General features: G+C 40.0%; 1 protein-coding gene across 1 annotated transcript; it reads left to right on the top strand.

Moving 5' to 3' along the window:
- Positions 1 to 371: 371 nt before the first annotated feature.
- On the top strand, positions 372 to 22,224 carry LOC142167078 (uncharacterized). The gene is made up of 2 exons (XM_075227234.1): positions 372 to 990; positions 22,196 to 22,224. The coding sequence occupies exons 1-2, from the start codon at positions 372 to 374 to the stop codon at positions 22,222 to 22,224; spliced, it is 648 nt and encodes a 215-aa protein (XP_075083335.1).
- The last annotated feature ends 2,347 nt before the right edge of the window (positions 22,225 to 24,571 follow it).

Genomic DNA, 24,571 nt, shown 5'->3' with positions numbered 1-24,571 from the left:
TCTACTAGATACTCATATACTTGTAACACCAGGTCTTGGCACACATACTAGTAGAATTTTGAATTTAATTATTTTTCTTGGTTTTTAATTTAGCAGACCTTTCCTATTTTCTTAATTCTTGCAAGTAAGAAGAGTTTACTTACTCGAATAATTTTTAAAGAATTAATATTATGTTTAAATCACTAGTTGGCTTGCCTAGCTATGACGTTGGGCGTCATCACGACCTGTAGGAAAATGGGTCGTGACACATTGATGAAAGTCAGGCACATTATAATGCCTCAACTCATCTCCAAGAAGGAGATGAGGTACCCTTGCCTAACCTAAATCATCACCGTATTAGTGAAAATGAAGTGGGCAATAATCCAAAAGCAATGGGTTATAGTACTCCTATTATGACTCCTCTATTTCAGCAGATGGTTGAGTTCTTTTGTCACTTGGCTGGGACAATGTCAGAACCTAGTGAAATGAATTTTGAGAAGATGAGGAAAATAGGTGGAGTTGAATTTAAAGGCACTACTGATCCCACGGTGGCTGAACAATGGCTCGAGCGCATGGAGAGGGTCTTTGAACAACTAGAGTGTACTAATGCTGCCAAATCTAAGTATGATATCTCTCTTTTACCAAAAGATGCCTATGATTGGTGGGTAAGTGTGCCAAATGCAAAAGAAAAACCTCCGATGCTGACTTGGGATGACTTTGTGAAAGCATTTCGTGCGAAATATGTCCCCCCAGTCTATTGTGATGCTAAGAAAAAAGAGTTTCTAAATTTAAGACAAGGGAGTATGTCTATTGCAGAGTATCAACAAATATTTCTCAGGCTTTATCGCTATGCTGGAGGTATTATTGATGGTGAAAGAGACAAGTGCATAAGATTTGAGGAAGGTTTGAATGGTTACATTCAAAAATCTGAGGCAATCTTGCAGCTTGAGAATTTTTCCAAGCTAATTTCAGTTGCTCTTACTTGGGAAAGAATTGACAAGGAAGAAGCTAGTAGGAGAGAAAACACCCCATTTCCCCATTTACTGCTCAATTTAGGCTTTACAATTATTTTATGACTTACCGGGGTAGTTGGTTCGGGTCCGGAAGAAATTCGGAATGAAATGAGACACTTAGTCTCATAATTAAAAAATTTAAGTTAGAAAAGTTGATCGGATGTGGACCTATATGTAAACGAACTCGAATTCGAATTCTGATAATTCCAATAGCTCCGTATGGTGATTTTGGATTTAGGATTGTGTCCGAAAAAGGTTTTGGAAGTCCGTAGTAGAATTTGGCTTGAAATGCCGAAAGTTAAAATTTTGGGAAGTTTGATCGGGGGGTTGACTTTTTGATATCGGGGTCAGAATACGATTCTGAAAATTAGAATACTTCTGTTATGTCATTTATGACTTGTGTGCAAAATTTGAGGTCAATCGGACATGATTTGATAGGTTCCGGAATCGTTTGTACAAACTTGAAATTTCAAAGTTCATTAGGCTTGAATTGGGGTGTAATTCATGATTTTAGGATTGTTTGAGGTGATTTGAGGGTTCGACTAAGTTCGTATAGTATTTTAGGATTTGATAGTATGTTTGGTTGCGGTCCCGGGGGGCTCGGGTGAGTTCTGGGGGGTTAACGGATCATTTTTGGCCTTGGTGAGATTGCTGATATCTGCTGCTGCCTTCTTCTGGTTTCCTTATACACTATCGCATAGGTCCATCCGCGATCGCGTAAGCTTATTTGGGGCAGGGATATTTCTTTTCTATGCGATCGCGAGGGGAGAATCGCGATCGCATAGCTGGGAAGAGAGAACGCACCGCGAACGCGTAGGCAAAGCCGCGTTCGCAAAGAGGAGGTAAGGCGACTGGGGTTCACGAGCATTATTCTATGCGAACGCGTAGGCCTCGGAAGCTCGTGCTTCGCGTTCGCGTGTGTTATGGTGCAGTCATGTAGAGATGTTTTGGGGGCAGTGTATTTTGGTCTTCGGGATCGCATAACCTAGTACGCGATCGCATAGGGTTATTTTGGCAGTGGAAATGTTGTGCTTCGCGATCGCGTGACTTGGTCCGCAATCGCATAGAAGAGAGGTCTGGACAGAAAGTTTAAGTCCATTTTCCATTTTTAACGATTTGGAGCTCGGATTGAGGCGATATTTGGAAGATTTTCAGAGGAAATAATGGGGTAAGTGTTCTTAACTCAATATTGGTTAAATTACCCGAATCCATAGTTGTTTTTATCATTTAATTGGTGAATTAAGTTGGAAAATTTTAAAAACCCTCTTGGATAAATTTGAGGATTTGAGGACCGAATTTTTATCAGAATTTAGTAATTTTGGTATGGTTAGACTCGTGGTGGAATGGGGGTTCATATTTTGTAACTTTTGTCGAGTTCCGAAACGTGGGCCCCACAAACGCTTTTTGGAGTTAAAATTTGTATGTTTATGGAAAAATTATATTTTTATATGGAATTAATTTCAATAAATTTTATTGACTGAAACGAATTATTTATGGCTAGATTCGAGGTGTTTGGAGGCCAATTCACGAGGAAAGAACATTGCAGAATAAGAATTTCACGCTCTGAGGGAAGTAACATTTTTAAATCTAGTTCTAAGGGTACGAAACATCAGATTTTTGTATCATGTGATTATTTTGGAGGTGACGTACATGCTAGGTGACGGGCGTGTGGGCGTGCACCGAGGGGATTGTGACTTGGTCCGTCCCGTGGAAACTGTAAAGTTGAATAACTTGTTGTTAGCCATGTGCTTTCTATGTGTTGTGGAAATTTGACTGTAAGTCATGTTAGAAACCATGTTTAGGCTATATGTTCGTATTGTTGGGACCCACAGAGGTCGTGTACATGTTGAATTATCTACCTAAAATGTTGTTTTTTACTCAGTCACAGCTTACTTGATTATTCTATCTCAGTCTCTATTATTCATTATTGATGTATCATATCATTGTTGTTTGGGCTGATTTTATGATTGTTGAGAACCCGAGAGACTGAAGAGCTTTATGACTGAGTGAGGCCGAGGGCCTGATTGTAAGATATTATATCATAGCACGTGAGTTATCCATGCGGATCCTTATATTATACTATAGCACGTGAGTTGGTTGTGCAGCACGTGAGTTGGCCGTGCGGATCCTTATTTATACTATAGCACATGAGTTGGCCGTGCAGCACGTGAGTTGGCCGTGCAGCACGTGAGTTGGCTGTGCAGCACATGAGAGGGCCTATCAGTGAGGTATGGATAATATAGCACGTGAGTTGTCCATGCAGCACGTGAGTTGCCCGTGCAAATTATAGTGCTTGGGCTGTAGGAGCCCCTCCGGAGTTTGTACACCCCCAGTGAGCGCGGGTACCCATTGAGTGTGAGTGCTAATGGCTGAGAGCCAAGTGGTTGAGCTGTTGTGACGAGGTTGTACTTGTTTTTCATTGGTTGATGCACTTAGTTGCTATCTGTTGTTGTGGTGAAATTTTCGAAGGATTTTATATCCAGATTACATGAACTTGAATTGTATAAAATTGATTTGACTTAAACAGGCGGATTTGAAAGCATGTCCATTCTTTGATGGAATTACTGAAAATGAATTATAATTGTATAGCTCGTCACTATTTTTAGTTCCTTATTTATTATTGTTACTTGCTGAGTTGGTTGTACTCATACTACACCCTGCACTTCATGTGCAGATCCAGGAGTGTTTGATCACGGAGGTCGTTGAGTTCGGGCGCGATCGAGTTCCGGAGACTACGAGGTAGATGCCGGCGTCCGCAGGACCTCGTCTCTCCTTCTATATTTCTTTCTGTCTTGTATTGATACTTAGACACTGGTTGTATTACTTTGGTTATTTAGATGCTCAAGACTTAGTGACACCCCGATGTTAGGGGCTGGTTTCCGCATTCTGATTCTATATTGAGTTCAACTTTGGTTTTTATAAAAATTTCTGATATGAAAAAGTTTTAAACTACCTTTTCTATTGAATTACTCGGGTATTTTGGGAAAGTCGGCTTGCCTAGTACCATCGATATGCGCCATCACGACAGGTTTGAGTTTAGGGTCGTGACAAGTTTGTATCAGAGCCTAGGTTACATAGGTCTCACGAGTCATGAGCAGGTTTAGTAGAGTCTTGCAGATTGGTACGGAGACGTCTGTACTTATCTTCGAGAGGCAGCAGAACACTTAGGAAAATTCCACTTTCTTGTATTCTGTAGTGCGAATTTGTTAATTATGGAAACTAAATTTCTGTTATTATATTCTCTCATAGATGGTGAGGACATGTACTACCGGATCGGACGGTCAGCCACTAGTGCTACCAGTTAGGGCTGCGAGAGGTCGGGGCCGTGGTAGAGGTTGGGGCTGAGGTAGAGGTCGAGGTGTAGCTCATACCACAGTTGGACTAGCATCTGTAGTACCACCAGTTGCTCCAGCTCAGGAGCAGATTCCAGATATAGCTGAGCCGACAGGATCAGCTCAGGCACTAGATGTGCCCATTGAGATTCCAGGCCTTCAGGAGACTTTGGCCCAGATATTGGCAACCTGCACTGGTCTTGCTCAGGTGGTTTCGGCTCAGGCCGCACCTGCCACTTCTCAGGTCGGGGGAGGTACTCATACCCCTGTTGCCCATACTCCAGACCAGGTAAGTATAGGGACTTCAGATACCGGGGGCACTACTAGCCCAACTGCTCAAGCCTCGGTAGTTCCTGTTATGGCAGATGATAAGCAGAGGAGACTTGAGAGATTTGAAAGGCTTCGACCTCCACCATTTAGCGGTACTGAGTTAGATGATGCTCAGGGTTTTCTGGATAGGTGTCAATGGATGCTTCGGACAGCGGGTATTCTGGAGACCAGTGGGGTCTCATTCACTACTTTTCAGTTTTCGAGGGTTGCACTCAGATGGTGGGAGACTTACGAGAGGCGTAGTCCTGTTGGCGTAGCACCCCTTACTTGGCAGCAGTTCTTCGTGGTCTTTTTGGAGAAGTTCGTGCCTCAGTCTCGTAGAGATGAGATGCGCAGATAGTTTAAGCAGCTTCACCAGGGTGATATGTCTGTGACACAGTACGAGATGAGATTTTCTGAGTTAGCTCGTCATGCAGTCTGGTTGGTTCCCACTGATAGGGAGAAGATTAGGAGGTTCATTGACGGCCTCACATATCATCTATGGTTACTTATGACTAGGGAGAGAGTATCTGGTGCTACTTTTGATGATGTAGTGGACATTTCTCGGCAGATAGAGATGGTTCGTGGCCAGGAACGTGGAGAGAGAGAGAGAGAGGATAAAAGGCCTCGTGGTCCAGCTGATTACAACGGTGTTCCTTCCGGGGGTCAGTTTCACCGTGGTAGGGGTCGTTCTTACAGACACGCTCAGACGGGTCGTCTAGCTCATCGTGGTGCATCAACTAGCCACGATTCTTACAGTGCTCACTCAGGCCAGTCTTCATTCATTGCACTACCAGCGCAGAGTTCTCATCATGCCTCGTCCACTCAGGCTTTTGCAGGTAATTCCTCGGGTTATCAAAAGCAGCAGCAGAGGAGGGGTTGTTTTGAGTGCGGAGAATTTGGTCATTCAAGAGAGAGTGTCCTAGTTGTTGAGTGGGGTTCCACAGCAAAGTCCTCGACTGACGGTAACAGCACCAGTAGTTCCACCACCCGCCCAGCCAACTCGGGGTGGGGGTCAGTTAGTTAGGGGTCGTCCAAGAAGAGGAGGCCGATCAGGTGGCGGGCAGGCTCGGTTCTATGTTTTTCCTACCAGGCCAGATGATGTTGCCTCAGATGCAGTGATCACGGGTATTGTTTCAGCATGCCACATGGAGGCTTCTATATTATTTGACTCTGGTTCAACTTATTCATATGTATCGTCGTATTTTGCTCATTATCTGGATATGCCCTGTGAGTCCTTAGTTTCACCTGTGTCTGTATCTACACCGGTGGGCGATATTATTACTGTGGATCGTATGTATCGGTCGTGTGTGGTAACTATTAGGGAACTGGAGACTAGAGTTGATCTCTTATTACTCGTTTTGGTTGATTTCGATGTAAAACTGGGTATGGATTGGTTGTCTCCATGTCATGCTATTCTGGACTGTCACGCAAAAATAGTGACGTTGACAATGCCGGGGTTGAAAGGTTGAATGGAGGGGTTCTCTAGATCTTGTTCCTAGCAGGGTAATTTCTTATTTGAAGGCCCAATGTAAGGTTGGAATGGGATGCTTGTCATATTTGGTCTCTGTTATTGATTCAGTACCAGTCGTGCAAGACTTTCCGGATGTATTTCCTGCAGACCTGCCGGGTATGCCACCCGACATGGATATTGATTTCGGTATTGACTTGGTGCAGGGCACTCAGCCCATTTCTATTCCTCCGTATCGTATGGCACCAGCTGAGTTAAAAGAATTGAAAGAACAACTTCGAGAACTCCTTGAAAAGGGGTTTATTAGGCCTAGTGGGTTACCTTGGGGTGCACCAGTTCTTTTTGTGAAAAGGAAAGATGGTATTATGCGGATGTGTATTGATTATAGGCAGTTGAACAAAGTTACAATCAAGAATAAATATCCATTGCCACGTATTGATGACTTATTTGACTAGCTTCAAGGAGTGAGGGTGTTCTCCAAAATTGATTTGAGGTCTGGGTATCACCAGTTGAAAATTCGGGATTCGGATATTCTAAAGACGGCATTCAGAACTCATTATGGCCACTATGAATTTCTTGTGATGTCGTTTGGGCTAACCAATGCCCCAGCAACATTTATGCATTTGATGAATAGTGTATTCCAGTCATATCTTGATTTATTTGTCATGGTATTTATTGATGATATTCTGGTGTACTCATGTAGCTAGGAGGAGCATGCACAACACTTGGTTATTGTATTACAGAGGCTGAGAGAGGAGAGACTTTATGCTAAATTCTCTAAGTGTGAATTTTGGCTTAGTTCGGTCGCAATCTTGGGACATATAGTGTCTAGTGAAGGAATTAAGGTGGATCCGAAGAAAGTAGAGGCAATTCAGAGTTGGCCCAGGCCATCTTCAGTTACTGAGATTCGGAGTTTTCTCGGCTTGGCCGGTTATTATCATCATTTCGTGGAGGGATTCTCGTCTATTGCATTGCCTATGACTAAATTGACCCAGAAAGGTGCTCCGTTCAGGTAGTCGGATGAGTGTGAAGAGCTTTCAGAAGCTCAAAATAGCTTTGACTAGGGCTCTGGTATTGGTGTTGCCTACAGGTTTAGAGTCTTAGACTGTGTATTGTGACACGTCGCGTATTGGTCTCGGCGCAGTGCTGATGCAAGACGGTAGGGTGATTACCTATGCGTCCAGACAGTTAAAGGTACATGAGAAGAATTATCCAGTCCACGATCGTGAGTTAGCAGCTATTGTTCATGCCTTAAAAATCGGGCGGTATTACTTGTACGGTGTCCAGTGTGAGGTATATACCGATCAACAGAGTCTGTAACATTTGTTTAAATGGAAAGATCTTAATTTACGACAGCGGAGGTGGTTAGAGTTACTTAAGGATTATGATATCACCATTCTTTATCATCCCGAAAAGGCCAATGTGGTGGCCGATGCCTTGAGTCATAAGGAGGAGAGTTTGGGTAGCTTAGCATACTTACCGGTAGCAGAGAGGCCTTTAGCCTTAGATGTTCAGGTCTTGGCTAATCAGTTTGTTATATTGGATGTCCGAATCGAGTTTTGGCTTGTGTGGTTTCCTAATATTCTCTGTATGATCATATTAGAGAACGTCAGTATGATGACCCACATCTGTTTGTCCTTAAGGACACAGTTCTGCACGGTGATGCCAAGGAAGTCACTATTGGAGATGACGGTGTATTATAGATGTAGGGCAGGCTATGTGTGTCTAATGTAGATGGTTTACGTGACTTGATTCTCTAGGAAGCTCACAGTTTGCGGTACTCCATTCTTCCAGGTGCCGCGAAGATGTATCAGGATTTGAGGCAGCACTATTGGTAGAGGCGGATGAAGAAAGATATAGTTGGGTTTGTAGCTCGGTGCCTAAATTGTCAACAGGTAAAGTATGAACATCAGAGACCGGGCGGATTGCTACAGAGAATTGAAATTCCAGAGTGGAAGTGGGAGCGTATTACCATGGACTTCGTAGTTGGGCTCCCACGGACCTTGAGAAAGTTTGATGTTGTTTGGGTGGTTGTAGATCGGCTGACCAAGTTCGCACATTTTATTCCAGTTGGTACTAATTATTCTTCGATGCGGTTGGCTGGGATTTATATTCGCGAGATTGTTCTCCTACACGGTGTGCCAGTGTCCATCATTTCAGATCGGGGCAAACAGTTTACATCACAACTTTGGCGAGCATTATAGCGAGAATTGGGCACACAGGTTCAGTTGAGTACAGCATTTCACCCTCAGACGGTTGGACTGTCCGAGCGTACTATTCAGATATTGGAGGATATGTTACGTGCTTGTGTCATTGATTTTGGGGGTTCTTGGGATTAATTTCTGCCACTCACGAAGTTTTCTTACAATAACAGCTACCAGTCGAGTATTCAGATGGCTCCGTATGAGGCTTTGTATGGTAGGCGGTGCCGGTCACCGGTGGGTTGGTTTGAGCCGGGTGAGGCTAGGCTATTGGGTACTGACTTGGTTCAGGATGCTTTAGAGAAGGTCAAAGTAATTCAGGAATGGCTTCGCACGGCACAGTCTAGACAGAAGATTTATGCCGACAGGAAGGTTCGTGATGTTGTTTACATGGTTGAGGAGAAGGTTCTACTCAAGATTTCACCCATGAAGGGTGTGTTGAGGTTCGGGAAGAAGGGCAAGTTGAGCCCTCGGTATATTGGGACTTTTGAGATACTTAAGAAGATTGGAGAGGTGGCTTATGAACTTGCTTTGCCACCTAGTCTATCAGGTGTTCATCTAGTGTTCCATGTATCCATGCTCCGAAAATATGTCGAGGATCCATCTCATATTCTGGATTTTAGTGCAGTGTAGCTGGACGGTAATTTGACTTATGATGTGGAGCAGGTGGCTATTTTAGACCGGCAGGTTTGAAAGCTGAGGTCAAAGAACATAGCATCAGTGAAGGTACAGTGGAGAGGCCAGCCAGTCGGAGAAGCTACTTGGGAGATTGAGCAGGAGATGCGGAACAAATATCGACACATATTTGTTACTCCGGGTATGATACTAAACCCGCTCGAGGACAAATGTTTGTTTAAGAGAGGGAGAATCTAACGACCTGGCCGGTCGTTTTGAGTATTATAACCTCGTTTCCCCATTTACTGCTCAATTTATGTTTTACAATTGTTTTATGACTTGCCAGGGTAGTTGATTCGGGTCCGGAAAGAATTCAGAATGAAATGAGACACTTAGTCTCATAATTAAAAAATTTAAGTTAGAAAAATTGACCGGATGTTGACCTATGTGTAAAAGACCTCAGATTCAAATTTTGATAATTCCAATAGCTCCGTATGGTATTTTGGACTTAGGAGTGTGTCCGAAAATTTTTTTGGAGGTCCGTAGTGGAATTTGGCTTGAAATGCCGAAAGTTAAAATTTTGGGAAGTTTCACCGGGGGGTTGACTTTTTGATATTGGGGTCGGAATCTGATTCTGAAAATTGAAATACCTCTGTTATGTCATTTATGACTTGTGTGCAAAATTTGAGGTCAATCGGACGTGATTTGATAGGTTCCGAAATCGTTTGTAGAAACTTGAAATTTCAAATTTCATTAGGCTTGAATTGGGGTGTAATTCATTATTTTAGCATTGTTTGAGGTGATTTGAGGGTTCGACTAAGTTCGTATGGTGTTTTAGGACTTGATGGTATGTTTGGTTGAGGTCCCGGGGGGCTCGGCTGAGTTCCGGGGGGTTAACGGATCATTTTTTGCCTTGGTGAGATTGTTGATATATGTTGTTGCATTCTTCTGGTTTCCTTATACGCGATCCTATAGGTCCATCCGCAATCGCGTAAGCTTATTTGGGGCAGGGACATTTTTGTTCTATGCAATCGCGTGGGGAGAATCGCGATCGCGTAGCTGGGAAGAGAGAACGCATCATGAATGCATGGGAAAATCCGCGTTCACGAAGATGAGGTGAGGCAGGTGGGGAACGCGTAGTCCTGGGAAGCTCGTGCTTCGCGTTCGCGTGTGTTATGGTGCAGTCGGGTAGAGAAGTTTTGGGGGCAGTGTATTTTGGTCTTCGCGGTCGCATAACCTAGTACGCGATCGCATAGGGTTATTTTGGTAGTGGAAATGTTGTGCTTCGGGATCGCGTGACTTGGTCCGCGATCGCATAGAAGAGAGGTCTGGACATAAAGTTTAAGTTCTGAAAATGGGACTTCGTCCCATGTTTTTTCCATTTTTAACGATTTGGAGCTTGGATTGAGGCAATATTTGGGAGATTTTCAAAGGAAACAACGGGGTAAGTATTCTTAACTCAATATTGGTTAAATTACCTGAATCCATAGTTGTTTTTATCATTTAATTGGTGAATTAAGTTGGAAAAGTTTGAAAACTCTCTTGGATAAATTTGAGGACCGAATTATTATCGGAATTTAGTAATTTTGGTATGGTTAGACTCGTGGTGGAATGGGGGTTCATATTTTGTAATTTTTGTCGAGTTCCGAGACGTGGGCCCCATGGGCAATATTTGGAGTTAAAATTCGGATTTTTATGGAAACATTGTATTTTCATATGGAATTAATTCCAATAAATTTTATTGACTGAAACGAATTATTTATGGCTAGATTCGAGGCGTTTGGAGGCCAATTCACGAGGAAAGGACATTGCAGAATAAGAATTTCACGCTCTGAGGTAAGTAACAGTTTTAAATCTGGTCCTGAGGGTATGAAACCCCAGATTTTTGTGTCATGTGATTATTTTGGAGGTGACGTACATGCTAGGTGACGGGCGTGTGGGCGTGCACCGAGGGGATTGTGACTTGGTCCGTCCCGTGGAAACTGTAAAGTTGAATAACTTGTTGTTAGCCATGTGCTTTCTATGTGTTGTGGAAATTTGACTGTAAGTCATGTTAGAAACCATGTTTAGGCTATATGTTCGTATTGTTGGGACCCACAGAGGTCGTGTACATGTTGAATTATCTGCCTAAATTGTTGTTTTGTACTCAGTCACAGCTTACTTGATTATTTTATCTCAGTCTCTATTGTTCATTATTGATGTATCATATCATTGTTGTTTGGGCTGATTTTATGATTGTTGAGAGCCCGAGAGACTGGAGAGCTTTATGACTGAGTGAAGCCAAGGGCCTGATTGTGAGATACTAATACCATAGCACGTGAGTTGTCCGTACAATACGTGAGTTGTCCGTGCGGATCCTTATATTATACTATAGCAGGTGAGTTGTCCGTGCGGATCCTTATAATATACTATAGCACGTGAGTTGGCTATGCGGATTCAGATATTTATATTATGGCACGTGAGTTGTCCGTGCAGCATGTGAGTTATCCGTGCAGATTATAGCGCTTGGGCTATAGGAGCCCCTCCGGAGTCTGTACACCCCCAGTGAGCGCGGGTACCCATTGAGTGTGACTGTTGAGGGCTGGGAGCCCAATGAGTGATTGTTTTCCTGAGAGGTTGTACTTGTTTTTCATTGGTTGATACACTTAGTTGCTATCTGTTATTGTGGTGAAATTTCTGAAGGATTTTATATCCGGAATTACATGAACTTGAATTGTATAAAATTGATTTGACTTAAACTGCCGGATTTGAAAGCATGTCCATTCTTTGATGGAATTACTGAAAATGAATTATAATTGTATAGCTCGTCACCATTTTCTGTTCCTTATTTATTATTATTACTTGCTGAGTTGGTTGTACTCATGCTACACCTTGCACTTCATGTGCAGATCTTGGTGTGTTTGATCATGGAGGTCGTTGAGTTCGGGCGCGATCGAGTACCGGAGACTACGAGGTAGCTGCCGGCATCCGTAGGACCTTGTCTCTCCTACTATATTTCTTATTGTCTTGTATAAATATTTAGACACTGGTTGTATTAGTTTGGTTATCTAGATGCTCAAGACTTAGTGACACCCCGATGTTAGGGGCTGGTTTCCGCATTCTGATTCTATATTGAGTTCAACTTTGGTTTTTATAAAAATTTCTGATATGAAAAAGTTTTAAACTACCTTTTCTATTGAATTGCTGGGGTATTTTTGTCACGACCCAAACCGATGGGCCGCGACGAGCACCCGGTACCTTACTCAACTGAGTACTAACGTAACGTATCTTTCGTATCATACTATCATAGGTAATTGAGCCGGAGAGGCTGTCGTGAGATAAATAGAATAAAACATGAGGAAATACTCAATATAGGGTGACCCAACTTGATATACTGATTTATACATATTACGTACTGGCCTATAAGGCCATACCAGTATCCGTATACATGAAATCTGTCTATAAGCCTCTAAGAGTACATAAATATCATAAAGGTCGGGACAGAACCCCGCCATACCAAACAATACATATTCAAATCATACATACCAAATAGGCAACTCCGGAGCAAGTAGAGTGCACAAACACCTTCTGCTGAGCTGATAGCCTACTAGGAGAACTCTCAACTTGTCTATCGGGGCCTGTGGGCATGAAACGCAGCGTCCCCAAGAAAAAAGGGACATCAGTACAAATAAAGTACTGAGTATGTAATGCATGACAATAGTATATAAAAGACATGAAAGAAACATGGAGTAAAGTACTCAACCTGAAATTCTGAATAGCTCTGTGAATCATGAAAATTTATAATGTCATGCATGTGCGTATAAAAGCCATACCATGCATAGGTATATGCGTACATAACATCATCAAGCCTCTGAGGGGATCCCATCATATCATCTCATACATTGTGGGCAAAATCATCAACGTATACCAGCTGATCAGGTGGTGGTGCGTATATAACGCCATAACATTTTCTCATATCCCATATACATATAATATACGCGTATATAATGCCTTCTGGTCATGGGTCAATGTACATGTATAAATGCATGAAATGCATAAGACATACGTTAATAAGATTTCTCGAATATCATAAAATCAATATGCCTTTCGGATAAACTTTATCAAATACGTATTTTTTTGAGACCCATGAACAGAGGATATAATAATAATTCACATGGGGAATAAAGAATATAGACACCCCTAGTATTTCTATGAATAGAGTCATTTATGAAAGTTGCGTATTTTGCTCGTTTTGTTTGTATCATTTGGATCATGCGAAAAAGAAAGAAGGGATAGCCTTAACATACCTTAACTCCGTTGAGTCCTTAATACCTTTCAAGAAATTCTTCAAACAACTCAATTCAATCTACCACATCATAAGGAGATTCAAAATCAGAGCTGAGTAAAGGCTAAGTCCTGAACTTAAACTAGTAGTTCGTTTACGTAAATTTGGGCAGCATCTCCCCTATAACTAGGCTCTCCTCCAATACCATATACCAACAACAATAAGAACACAACAATAACAACATGTAAGCATCATTTTCCAACCTTATCTCCATCACAATATACCACAAAACTATCCATATACCCTAATCACTTCATACATAAAATGACAATCAAAGTAGTGTCAAATAACTTAAAAAAATATAACGACGAACGACCAGCCCTGTCACGCCCCAAAATCGAGGAGCGCGACTGACGCTCAAACGAGTGAACTCAACTGAGCAATCCTGTTAGATTTCATTCTACCCAAATTCATCCGTGAATAAAGAGGAGACGTACTCCATTAATCAAATACTGAAGAGATTTCATTAACCGCTTCCATTTCATTCCCATTAACAGAAACATTCAATATTTCCAAAATAGTACGAGTTTATAGATTTAATGAAAAATATGTTGCCAAATACCAACAGTTCTAATACAATTCCCAACATTAAATACCATCCACAACCTGTCTACGGAGCCTCTAAGTACAACTGAAGAGTAATATGGAAATGCCGGCAACAAGGCTCCGGCTATAGCTCAACCACAAAGTGCATGAGAAACAAAAGATACATGACCCCGAAATGAAGTGGGGCTCACCAAATCAGCTGAAAAGAGTGTACTATTATCATTGATTAATGCCACCTGCTATTGAACCACCTGCATCCATTAAAGATGCAGCGCCCCCGGCAAAAGGGACGTTAGTACCGTCAAATAGCACTAGTATGTATAGCTAGAAATCCTCTTTCAAAATAGAATGCCCATATGATCTATACGTGGAACACATAATATACAACCTGTACAAACAAGGACAACAAAAGGGCACCTGTAATGTGTCTCATTAGACCATCCTTAGTGTTCACATATCATATTATACACTTATGCGTTTCATAGACCGTTCATAGTGTTTATTCATACCGTACACCTATACCTCTTATACACAATGCACATATGTGTTTCATAGACCGTCCATAAGATTTCATATCACAATGGATTTCATAACACAATGTACCTATGCATTCATAAACCTTCCATAGGATTTCATTTCACAATGGACTTCATAACACAATGTACCTATGCGTTCATAGACCGTCCACAGGATTTCATATCACAATGCACCTATGCGTTCATAGACCTTCCACAGGATTTCATAACACAATGTACCTATGCATTTCATAGACCGTCCACAGGACTTCATATCACAATGTACCTATGCGTTTCATAGACCGTCCACAGGATTTCATATCACAATGCACCTATGCGTTCATAGACCGTCCACAGGATTTCATAACACAGTTTACCTATGCGTTTCATAGATCGTCCACAGGATTTCATATCAAAGTGTACCTATGCGTTTCATAGACCATCCACAGGATTTCATAACACAATATACCTATGCATTTCATAGACCGTCCATAGGGTTTCATAACATATTGGAAACAAAAGTACAAATACGTATATCTCATAACCTTTCACACCACATATCACCTAATCCGTACTTTTAACCACTTATAACATTATTATTTCATTGGCTCTCTTGGCCATACATATGATTCTTTATTCATGGAGCAATGGCCGTATTTTATATTCCACACTTTCATTTCTTCCTTTTCATAGATCACCATCATAATTATCAACAAGTAGAATATTTTGGAAATCACAACTTTAAGTTCATTAGTAATGAAGGCTTTAAACACAATCGATTTCTTTCCAATAAATGGAGTAAAATGATTGGCAATCGAAGCACAAATTAAAATCATATACAATTTCCACTCACGAATATGTAAGAATACAAAACACATTCAAAATTACTTAAAAAGCATAGCATTAGCTAAAATAACCACATATGGGCATCACTTGAGTTCATAAATTTTTAGCCGATTATATTGTCGAAGTCAATTTTGGAATAGTTGAGTCAAAGCTCATTTCATAATCTTTCTCACATTATTTCATTTCATTGGCACCATTAGTCACAAGTATAGCTTTCACTATTGGCACGTTGGCCACACTTTATATCCCCAATTCACTGATTTCACTTCCAACCATCTTTATAGGTTATCAACAATAAGACATTCCCAATCAAGACTTTAGGTACACATATGAGCAATTAAGAGTCTTAAGAATATTGATATTTTCTCACACAATTTGGCATACTAGCTTTCATTTGAAATACGATTCAAAGCCACAATATTTTAACACGCAACCCATACTTTGAAACTCATGGGAACATTATGGAACTCAATTCCAAGAGAGAAAGTTTAGGCAACATACCTTAATTGAGCTTTCCTTAAATTACTACAACATTCCGGAAATTCTAGCAATCCCAATCTATTTTGAGACATAACAAAATTTAACAACAATTAGGAAGATATTCATGGTCTCAGCTCTTTTGAGCATTTTATCAAATACTAGGTGTGCAAATTTAACCACAAGGTTCTTCTACAAGATTTCCTTCACTACACAACCCAATCCTTACTTATTTAAGCTCAGCAATCTTCCCATAAATCTTTTTGGTACATGCATGTATAGATAATACTCTTATACCCAAGAATCATACTCTTAATCAACAATATTCTATCCAAATTTGAAATTGAAGACTAGGGTATGGAACCTTACCTCTTAGATGAAGAACTTGTGGGTTTTCCTTGTTAATCTTCCAAGATTTGAGCAAGACTTGATGAATAATTAGCCTAGGGTTTTCTCTCTCTCTAAAACACTCTCCCTTCTCTCTAAAACATCAGAATATTTGCTTAACAATGACCCTTTGCGTGTATTAAACGAAGTAGGATCAGGTTTTAAAAACCCAAAAATGGAGCTCCGGAACAGGTTCTGTGGTCGCATATGCGACCGCATAGTGGTTATGCGGACCGCATACCGATCGCATAATTGGTGTCCAAAACAACCAAAAACTTGTCTGTGTCTGCGGTCCGCACAACTGTTCTACGGTCGCATAGTGCACCGCATAACAGTTATGCGGTTGCATAGTCGACCGCATAATTTCTTTCCACTGGCCCAATTAACTGCCTCACTCTGCAGCCATTATGCGGTCCGCAGAGTGATTCTGCGATTGCATAATGGACCGCATAAATGCGTTTTTTCGCCAAAAATTTTCCTTTACTTTCCGGTGCATTGTTCAACCTGCTGATCAGGTGGTGGTGCGTATATAACGCCATAACCTTTTCCCATATCCCATATATATATAATATACGCGTATATAACGCCTTATGTTCATGGGTCAATGTACATGTATAAATGCATAAGACATATGTTAATAAGATTTCTCGAATATCATAAAATCAATATGCCTTTCGGACAAACTTTATCAAATACGTATTTTTCTGAGACCCATGAACAGAGGATATAATAATAATTCACATGGGGAATCAAGAATATAGACACCCCTAGTATATCTATGAATAGAGTCATTTATGAAAGTTGCGTATTTTGCTCGTTTCGTTTGTATCATTTGGATCATGCCAAAAAGAAAGAAGGGATAGCCTTAACATACCTTAACTTCGTTGAGTCCTTAATACCTTTCAAGAAATTCTTCAAACAACTCAATTCAATCTACCACATCATAAGGAGATTCAAAATCAGTGTTGAGTAAAGGCTAAGCCCTCAACTTAAACTAGTAGCTCGTTTACGTAAATTTGGGCAGCATCTCCCCTGTAACTAGGCCCTCCTCCAATACCATATACCAACAACAACAATAACACAACAATAAAAACATGTAAGCATCATTTTCCAACCTTATCTCTATCACAATATACCACAAAATAGCCCACATACCCTAATCACGTCATACATAAAATGACAACCAAAGTCGTGTCAAACAACTGAAAAGAATGTAACGACGAACGACCAGCCCACCATTTCGTCATTATGTGGTGTTTATCCACACCATTTGTCCTCCAAAACACCATTAAACAGTGCAAAAATATACAGCTCAAAGGCAACACAAAACAGCCCACAAAACAGTCCACTACAAGTCAAATAACTCGAACTCACGGCTTCCGATCACCATCCAGTGAGTTCTAACTATTAGGAAATGCGTTTATCAATATTATTTGATATTATAACACTTAAATACATAAAGTACATGTTTTCTTAACTATGAAGTACCTTCCAAAACTCAAACTTTAAAGAAAAAGAGAAGCGATATAGTGATACTTACGTCGTAGGGATCGTTTTAACGTTATCGCTTCTTGATTCCGTGCTCGTGATGATAATCTTGTTTGAAACACTATTAGAGAGCTCAAGGATAAGTTTTATGGTGTTCTCTGGTCAGGTTCTATGTAGAAATGAAGAGAGAGACGAGTTAAGACATATATATCAACGTTTGAAAAGTCAAAAGGTGCTAGCTTGGCACCCTCTCATTTGCCCATCTTCCGACGCTTATATCTTTTTATCCGGATGCCGTATGAATGAACAGTTAGTGCGTTGGAAACTACATTCCAAGACCTTTAATTTGGTATATAATATGTCCCAAAAAGACCTCATATAGCACACGAAATTTATTTCTCAAAAACCTATGCTACAGGGCAATCCGTAGTCGGTTTTTTCGCAACTTTAATCCGATTTTTCCCAAACATTATATTTTCTATCCAAACATCATATATAGACATATTATGACTTTAAGATCATTTAAATCATGATTAACAAGTCTCATATTCATTACGTCACCTTGGGACGCACAGGGTGTAACAATCTTCCCCCCTTAGAAACATTCGTCCTCGAATGTTAAACTCCCACAAATCTATAGAAATTTTGGAAGAGTCTTCAGTGTAACGGCACTACTACCAACCTGTCACACAGTAAACTCAACAATACAAAGCCACATAGGGCCACAATCATCAATAACACCAATGACCTTACACGACCAATAACAATAACTAACATAAGAATCAAGTACCATATACGTACCTAAAGGTTGTGATGTCTTAGTCTGATCCTCCTCCGAAAGTGGAAACAAGTGAGGATACCTAGTCTTAATTTCTTCTTCAGCTTCCCAAGTCATATCCTCCACATTATTGTTAATCCAAAGTACTTTAACCAAAGCTACATCCTTAGTTCTTAATCTCTGAACTTGTTTATCTAGTATAACAATGAGAGTTTTCTCATATGTTAGCTGCTTTGTAACATGAACATCGTCAACTGGAATGACTTTAGGGGGATCTCCAATACACCTGCAGAGCATAGACACATGAAATACTGGATGTACAGACTCCAATTTGGAAGGCAAGTCTGACTTATATGCTACTTGGCCTACTCTGCGTATAATCTTATAAGGTCCAATGTACCGAGGTCTAAGCTTTCCTTTCTTACCGAATCTCATAACGCCTTTCATCGGTGATACCTTTAGGAATACCCAGTCATCTACCTAAAACTCCAAGTCTCGTCGTCGATTATCTACATAGGACTTCTGACGACTCTATGTTGCTAATAGTCTTTCCCTTATAAGCTTAATCTTCTCAACTTCCTGTTGTACCAACTTTGGTCCTACTAACTTAGTTTCCCCAATCTCAAACCATCCTATAGGTGACCTACACTTCTGTCTGTAAAGAGCTTCGTATGGAGCCATCTGAATTTTGGAATGATAACTATTATTATATGCAAACTCAATAAGTGGAAGATGATCATCCCAGCTACCCCTGAAGTCCATCACACAAGCCCGTAGCATATCCTCTAGTGTCTGAATAGTACGTTCAGCCTGACCGTCTGTCTGAGGATAAAATGTTGTACTAAAACTTATCTAAGTCCCCAATCCTTTTTGGAAGGACTTCCAGAAATTAACTGTAAACTGAGCACCTCTATCTGAGATAATAGATATAGGGACACCATGAAGTCGTACTATCTCCCTAATATAAAGCCTTGCATAATCCTCTGCTGAGTAAGTAGTCCTGACAGATAGAAAATGGGCTACTTTTGTAAGCCTATCGACAATCCCATATAGCATCGAACTTACGTTGGGTACGAGGTAAGCCTATGATGAAATCCATATTAATCACTTCCCATTTCCAAGTCGGAATCTCTATAGTCTATAATAATCCACTGGGTTTCTGATGCTCAATCTTAACCTGTTGACAATTTGGGCACTGAGCAACAAACTCTGCTATATCCTTCTTCATTTCGTCCCACCAGTATATTCCCCTGATATCATGATACATCGTCGTCTCTCCTGGATAAATAGAATAACGAGAATAGTGAGCTTCTCCCATAACGTGCTGGCACAACCCTGCCACATTAGAACATATAATCGACCTCGATATCTGATGACCCCATCTCCTGTAATTTCAAATGGTGTATTCTCCTTTTGAGGGGATGTATATCTGTAATGAGCTAGCACAGGATCCGCATACTGGCGTTCTCTACTTCAGTTACTAAAGAGGATGTTGTCGTGTCCTGAATAGTAACTCTGGTATCACCTGAATCTAGTAATCAAACTCCAAGACTAGCTAGCTGATGAATCTCATGGGCTATCCCACACTTCTCTGGCTGTAAATATTACATGCTACCCATAGATCTACGGCTGAGGGCATCGGCTACTACATTCGCCTTCCCCGGATAGTATAAAATATTAACGCCATAGTCTTTCAGTAGCTCCAACCATCTCCTTTGGCGTAAATTCAATTCCTTTTGATTGAAGATATATTTAAGTCTCTTATGATCTGTATAGATATCAACATGAATGCCATACAAATAGTGCGTCCACATCTTTAGTGCACGAATCACCGCTAACTCTAAATCGTGGGTCGGATAATTCTTCTCGTGCTTTCTTAGTTGTCTTTAAACATAAGCAATTACTTTTTATGGTCGTTCTACCACTTTTTGCGTGAATACATGGCTTATCTCATTGCCCACAAATACTGGAATTTCCTGTAATTCATATGATCTCAAATATCATCTTTTGATTTTTTTTTTCTTCCCGTTCATTAGCCACGATAGGTGCCACTTTCTTATGGAATGAATACAATGTTGTTGTGAGACTGTTGTTACAAGACCATTTATTCCTTATGTCACTATGCTTAAGTTGAAGCCTTCTTCCTTATTCCCTCAGCTAGTCTTTCTTTGTAGTACTTAAGAGAGACCCTTTGACTTCTTACTCACCTATAATTATCCTTAATTACTTACCTCCGCGCCCTTATGCTCGTAAGGTTGATTCTGAACTGAAAGTTTTTGACTGTCTTCTCAGTGGAACCATTTTTTTTATTCCGTAACATTTATGCGGTACTATTAACAACCCCAACTCATATCTGAATATTTATCAAGGATTACGATGTCATCATATTTGCGAGACCGAATTCCCTATGTTGGGTTTCGCTATGTTTATCTTGCACAACCTGCTGATTTGTTGGTACCTTCTTATTTAGCCATGGCTAGGCTCTTCCTGAATCAACTACTAACTACACGTTAGTCCATTCTCATATCTATATTCTGCGTAATCTCTCTTGGGTTATATCCTTTGTCTTACTTTTTGCTCGAAACTCCGTTTTGGATCCGCAATATATTGTTGGAAAGCTAATTCAAAGGGGTACAATTGCATGTTTTACGTCTGTTCAAATTCCTAACAGAACAGGGTGAAATGTTCTCGGCAAGTGCGAGGCCACACACTGACCGCGCATATGGGGCAGAACAATATGAAAAGTGTGCGGCCAAGTGCACGGGCACACTTCCAGGTGCGCGGCTGCGCATGTCCAACTCCGAAAAAGTGTTCTTTTTCGCATAGGAGAAGATGCATTTGTTTGGGCCCGACCCTACTTGGTATATATACATAGAAAAATGGTATTTTGAGGACTTTTGACATAATTTAGACCTAAGGAAGCTAAGGAGAAGAGGGAGAAGCAAGAGCACAAGAATTTCACCATTCATCCTCACTCAAGGCAAGGGTTTGGATGTTTTATGTTTTTCTTTGACTTAGACTTAATTGTGATGAATTTCTCCATATCCATGGAGTAATTCTTCCTTATGGATTGATGGATTTGGTGTTTCGAAAATTTTTTGTGGATATTAACTCTAGTTTTATGTATTGAATCGTTTTGGGTATTTTTATTATTGCATACATATTCGCATGTCTATGTAATCAAAAGAGGCATATCTTGTGATATATTTGCATTATCTTGTTGGTTGAATTCGTTGATTCTTCTTAGTAATCGAAAAAGGCTAGTTAAATTATTGTTTAGACCCAGTTAGGAGGATAATCGAAAGAGGTTCTCCTAAAGACTAATCCACTACGAATTCTTACATATCGTCACTGAGCTTAACTTAGTTTATATTGTGAGGTTGAGACTTAATCGAGAGAGGATTTTCTACTAAACGTTGAACTAATAATTGAGATGAATTCGAGAGACTCACTTGAAACTTAGAAGTGAATCGACTAGAGTTAATTCCCAAACAAGTATCTTGCACCTATCCAATCAACCCCTATTTTCTCCCATTGATATCTTCTTTGCTTACTCTTGTTGAGATTGTCATTAGCCAATAGTCTAGACTTTTAGTTAATTTAGTTTTAATTCACACAAATCCAAATTGTTGATCATCTTGGATAGCAATTAAAACTAGAAGCTACAAAAACACTATTTAAATCCAATCCCTGTGGATACGATATTTTCTATACTATATTCGACTAGCGAGCATAATTTTGTGTTGTGTTTTTAGCTCGTCAATTTTTGGCGCCATTGTCGGGGACTGATAATCAATGGTGTTTGAAATAGTTTTTGGTGCTAATTCAGGAATTAGGTTTTAGTTTTTTTTTCTTTTTCCTTTTCTATTTTATTTTCTTTATTAGTTAACTTCTTTTCAAGATTTTTTTTGTAGTTCCTAACAAGTTGGAGAAGATATTGTAGATATTGAACTCTAAATGCTGTGAAGATGAAGTACAACCAGCCTAAGAAAATGGTTGAAGAGTTAGCAGCTGAATATTATCAGCGGTCTGCTATGTGTTTTAAATGCGGTGGAAATCATATATGGCTTGACTGTCAAGCAGGTATGTATTCTTCCTATGGTTCGTATTTTGAAGAGTCTCACTCTATTTCTAGTTTGTACAGGTATGAGGATTCATATGGCCACAATCTTGACTCTGGTTGGGATGAATACTCTAGTTGGAATGGAAGCGAAGTGAGACAACCACCTCAAGGGGAGAATGAAAGTTTGGAAGAGCTTGTGTATAAGTTCATAAATAAGCCGGTAGAGAGATTTACACAAGATGATAAAGCCATTAACAACCTAAAAACACAAGTGAGTCAAATAATAAGTACACTTTCAGAAAGCTCATTGCGTTGTGATAGTGAATATATGGAGGAGATACCCTGTGGGAATGAGCCTACCCAAGAGGATGAGCATCCACAGAGAGAGATTTCCACTGTTCAAGAGAACTTTAATTCAACTGAGATGATCGAGAATAAAGCTGTGGTTGAGTGTGAAGCAACGGAAGAAGAGTTCAAACCCCTATCCACCTTTTCACCTTTGCAGCCTTTAATAGAAGAGAATGAGAAACAAATGATCTTGGACATACCAGATGAATATTCACTTGACCTTTTTTCTTTGTTTTCTTATTCTAACCTTGATCATGTGAATTTTATTTTTGGGGATTTACAGGAAGATACATGGATTGATCCGGTAAAAGAATGTAGAAACAAGTTAAGGATGATCCTGAACGAGCAATTCACCGCTCAAGATGAGGACAAGAAAGAAATAAAAGAGCGGGTCATGTAGGTATCCTTAGAAGAATTGGGTTTAATGAGCTCCATAAAGAATCCCAAGGAGCGAAAATGAGGAATGAACTCAGAATTAGGGGTGGAGCTCATAAGTTCTCGGAAAAGAAGAAAATTCAGGGAAGTTTCCTTTACCTTATGCTTTTTAATTGTGTGTCATGGGGACATGCCACAACTTAAAGTGTGGGGTAGGGGGATAATTGTATGTTGTATGTATATGTGTTATTTTTTGTTGTTTTAGTAGTTAGAAAAAAACATAAAAAAATATTAAAATTTTTGATTTTTTCCGACGATGGATATCATTTGACGGGTATCATGAGGGAATTAAAGTCGAAAGAAAAATGCAAAAAGATTTTCTTTTGTAGTTAGTGTAATAATTTCCCCTTGATTTTTCTTTGTGCTGCGGTTCTTTTTCAAGGGTTTTGTTTGAACCGGGTGCAGTTAGTTTTTATTTTTGTTAGAAGTAGGAAACATTGTGCTATGATTTGAAATGGAAGTAATATCTCTTGACTCGATCATGCCTTGAGAATAGTGAGTGCTTTAGTTGTGACACTTATGCTCAGTTTTTGACTCTTGCATAAGTACCTTAAATCGTATGATCTTAACGATGTTTAACTGCTTTGACTAGAGTGTCTTGATGAATCCAATCTTGAGTGAGTTATGTGCCATGTGTGTGAGATTTGTGTATTCTGTGCATTGCATTTGATGTCTAGAACTTGCCCCATGTGTTTGCAAAGAGAAATAGTAGTTTTAATTTGTTCAGTCTTGGAAGTGATTTAGGTGTTTCTTTGTTGAGCCAGTTATATTCTATTACCCACCTAATTGTTATGTATCTTAGTTAACCCTTTTGAGCCTGTAATCCTGTTTTCTTTGGCAACCACATTACAAGCCTTACCCAATTATTTGAATTGACAATCTATTTGAGCCTTGTACCTCTCGTGAGCACTTAAAATTGTTATGAACTTTGTAAAAGATGAAGTGTGGGGTGGTTGGTTTGGCTTTTGAGTGGAACTATTGAAATAAGGAGGAAGGTGCATTGTTTTGAAAAAGTAAGCGCCACTTGAATAGAAAAAGAAAAAAAAATGTTGTATTGTTGTGAAAAATATTCTTTGATAGTTGTGACTCTTGATGTAAATGTTCTTAAATAATTTGGGAGTTAATGTATGTTGATGTGAAGGTGGAGTATGGTTTGACATCAGTGTGGGGTTTTGAATGTTAAAGTGTATGTATTAAAGTGCTTAGGGAGGTGTAGTCACTCATATATCTAAATGTAACCTATCCGTCCCGCAGCCTGCATTACAACCAGTTAAAAGTCCTACTTGATCCTTGACTGAATGAGCTCAATTAGTAGAGTAGTACACTACGGGCAAGCCTATGGTTCATCTTTTGTGGCATAGGAATTTTATTTTTGAGAGTGAGCGAATGCTTTCTATCTTGAGTTTTTAATTGTTATTACATTCTATGGTGTGAGGAAATACTC

This window comes from Nicotiana tabacum, chromosome 12 (assembly GCF_000715075.1).
Source record: "Nicotiana tabacum cultivar K326 chromosome 12, ASM71507v2, whole genome shotgun sequence".
Lineage (NCBI taxonomy): Eukaryota > Viridiplantae > Streptophyta > Magnoliopsida > Solanales > Solanaceae > Nicotiana > Nicotiana tabacum.
This window is presented reverse-complemented; position numbering and strand designations above follow the sequence as displayed.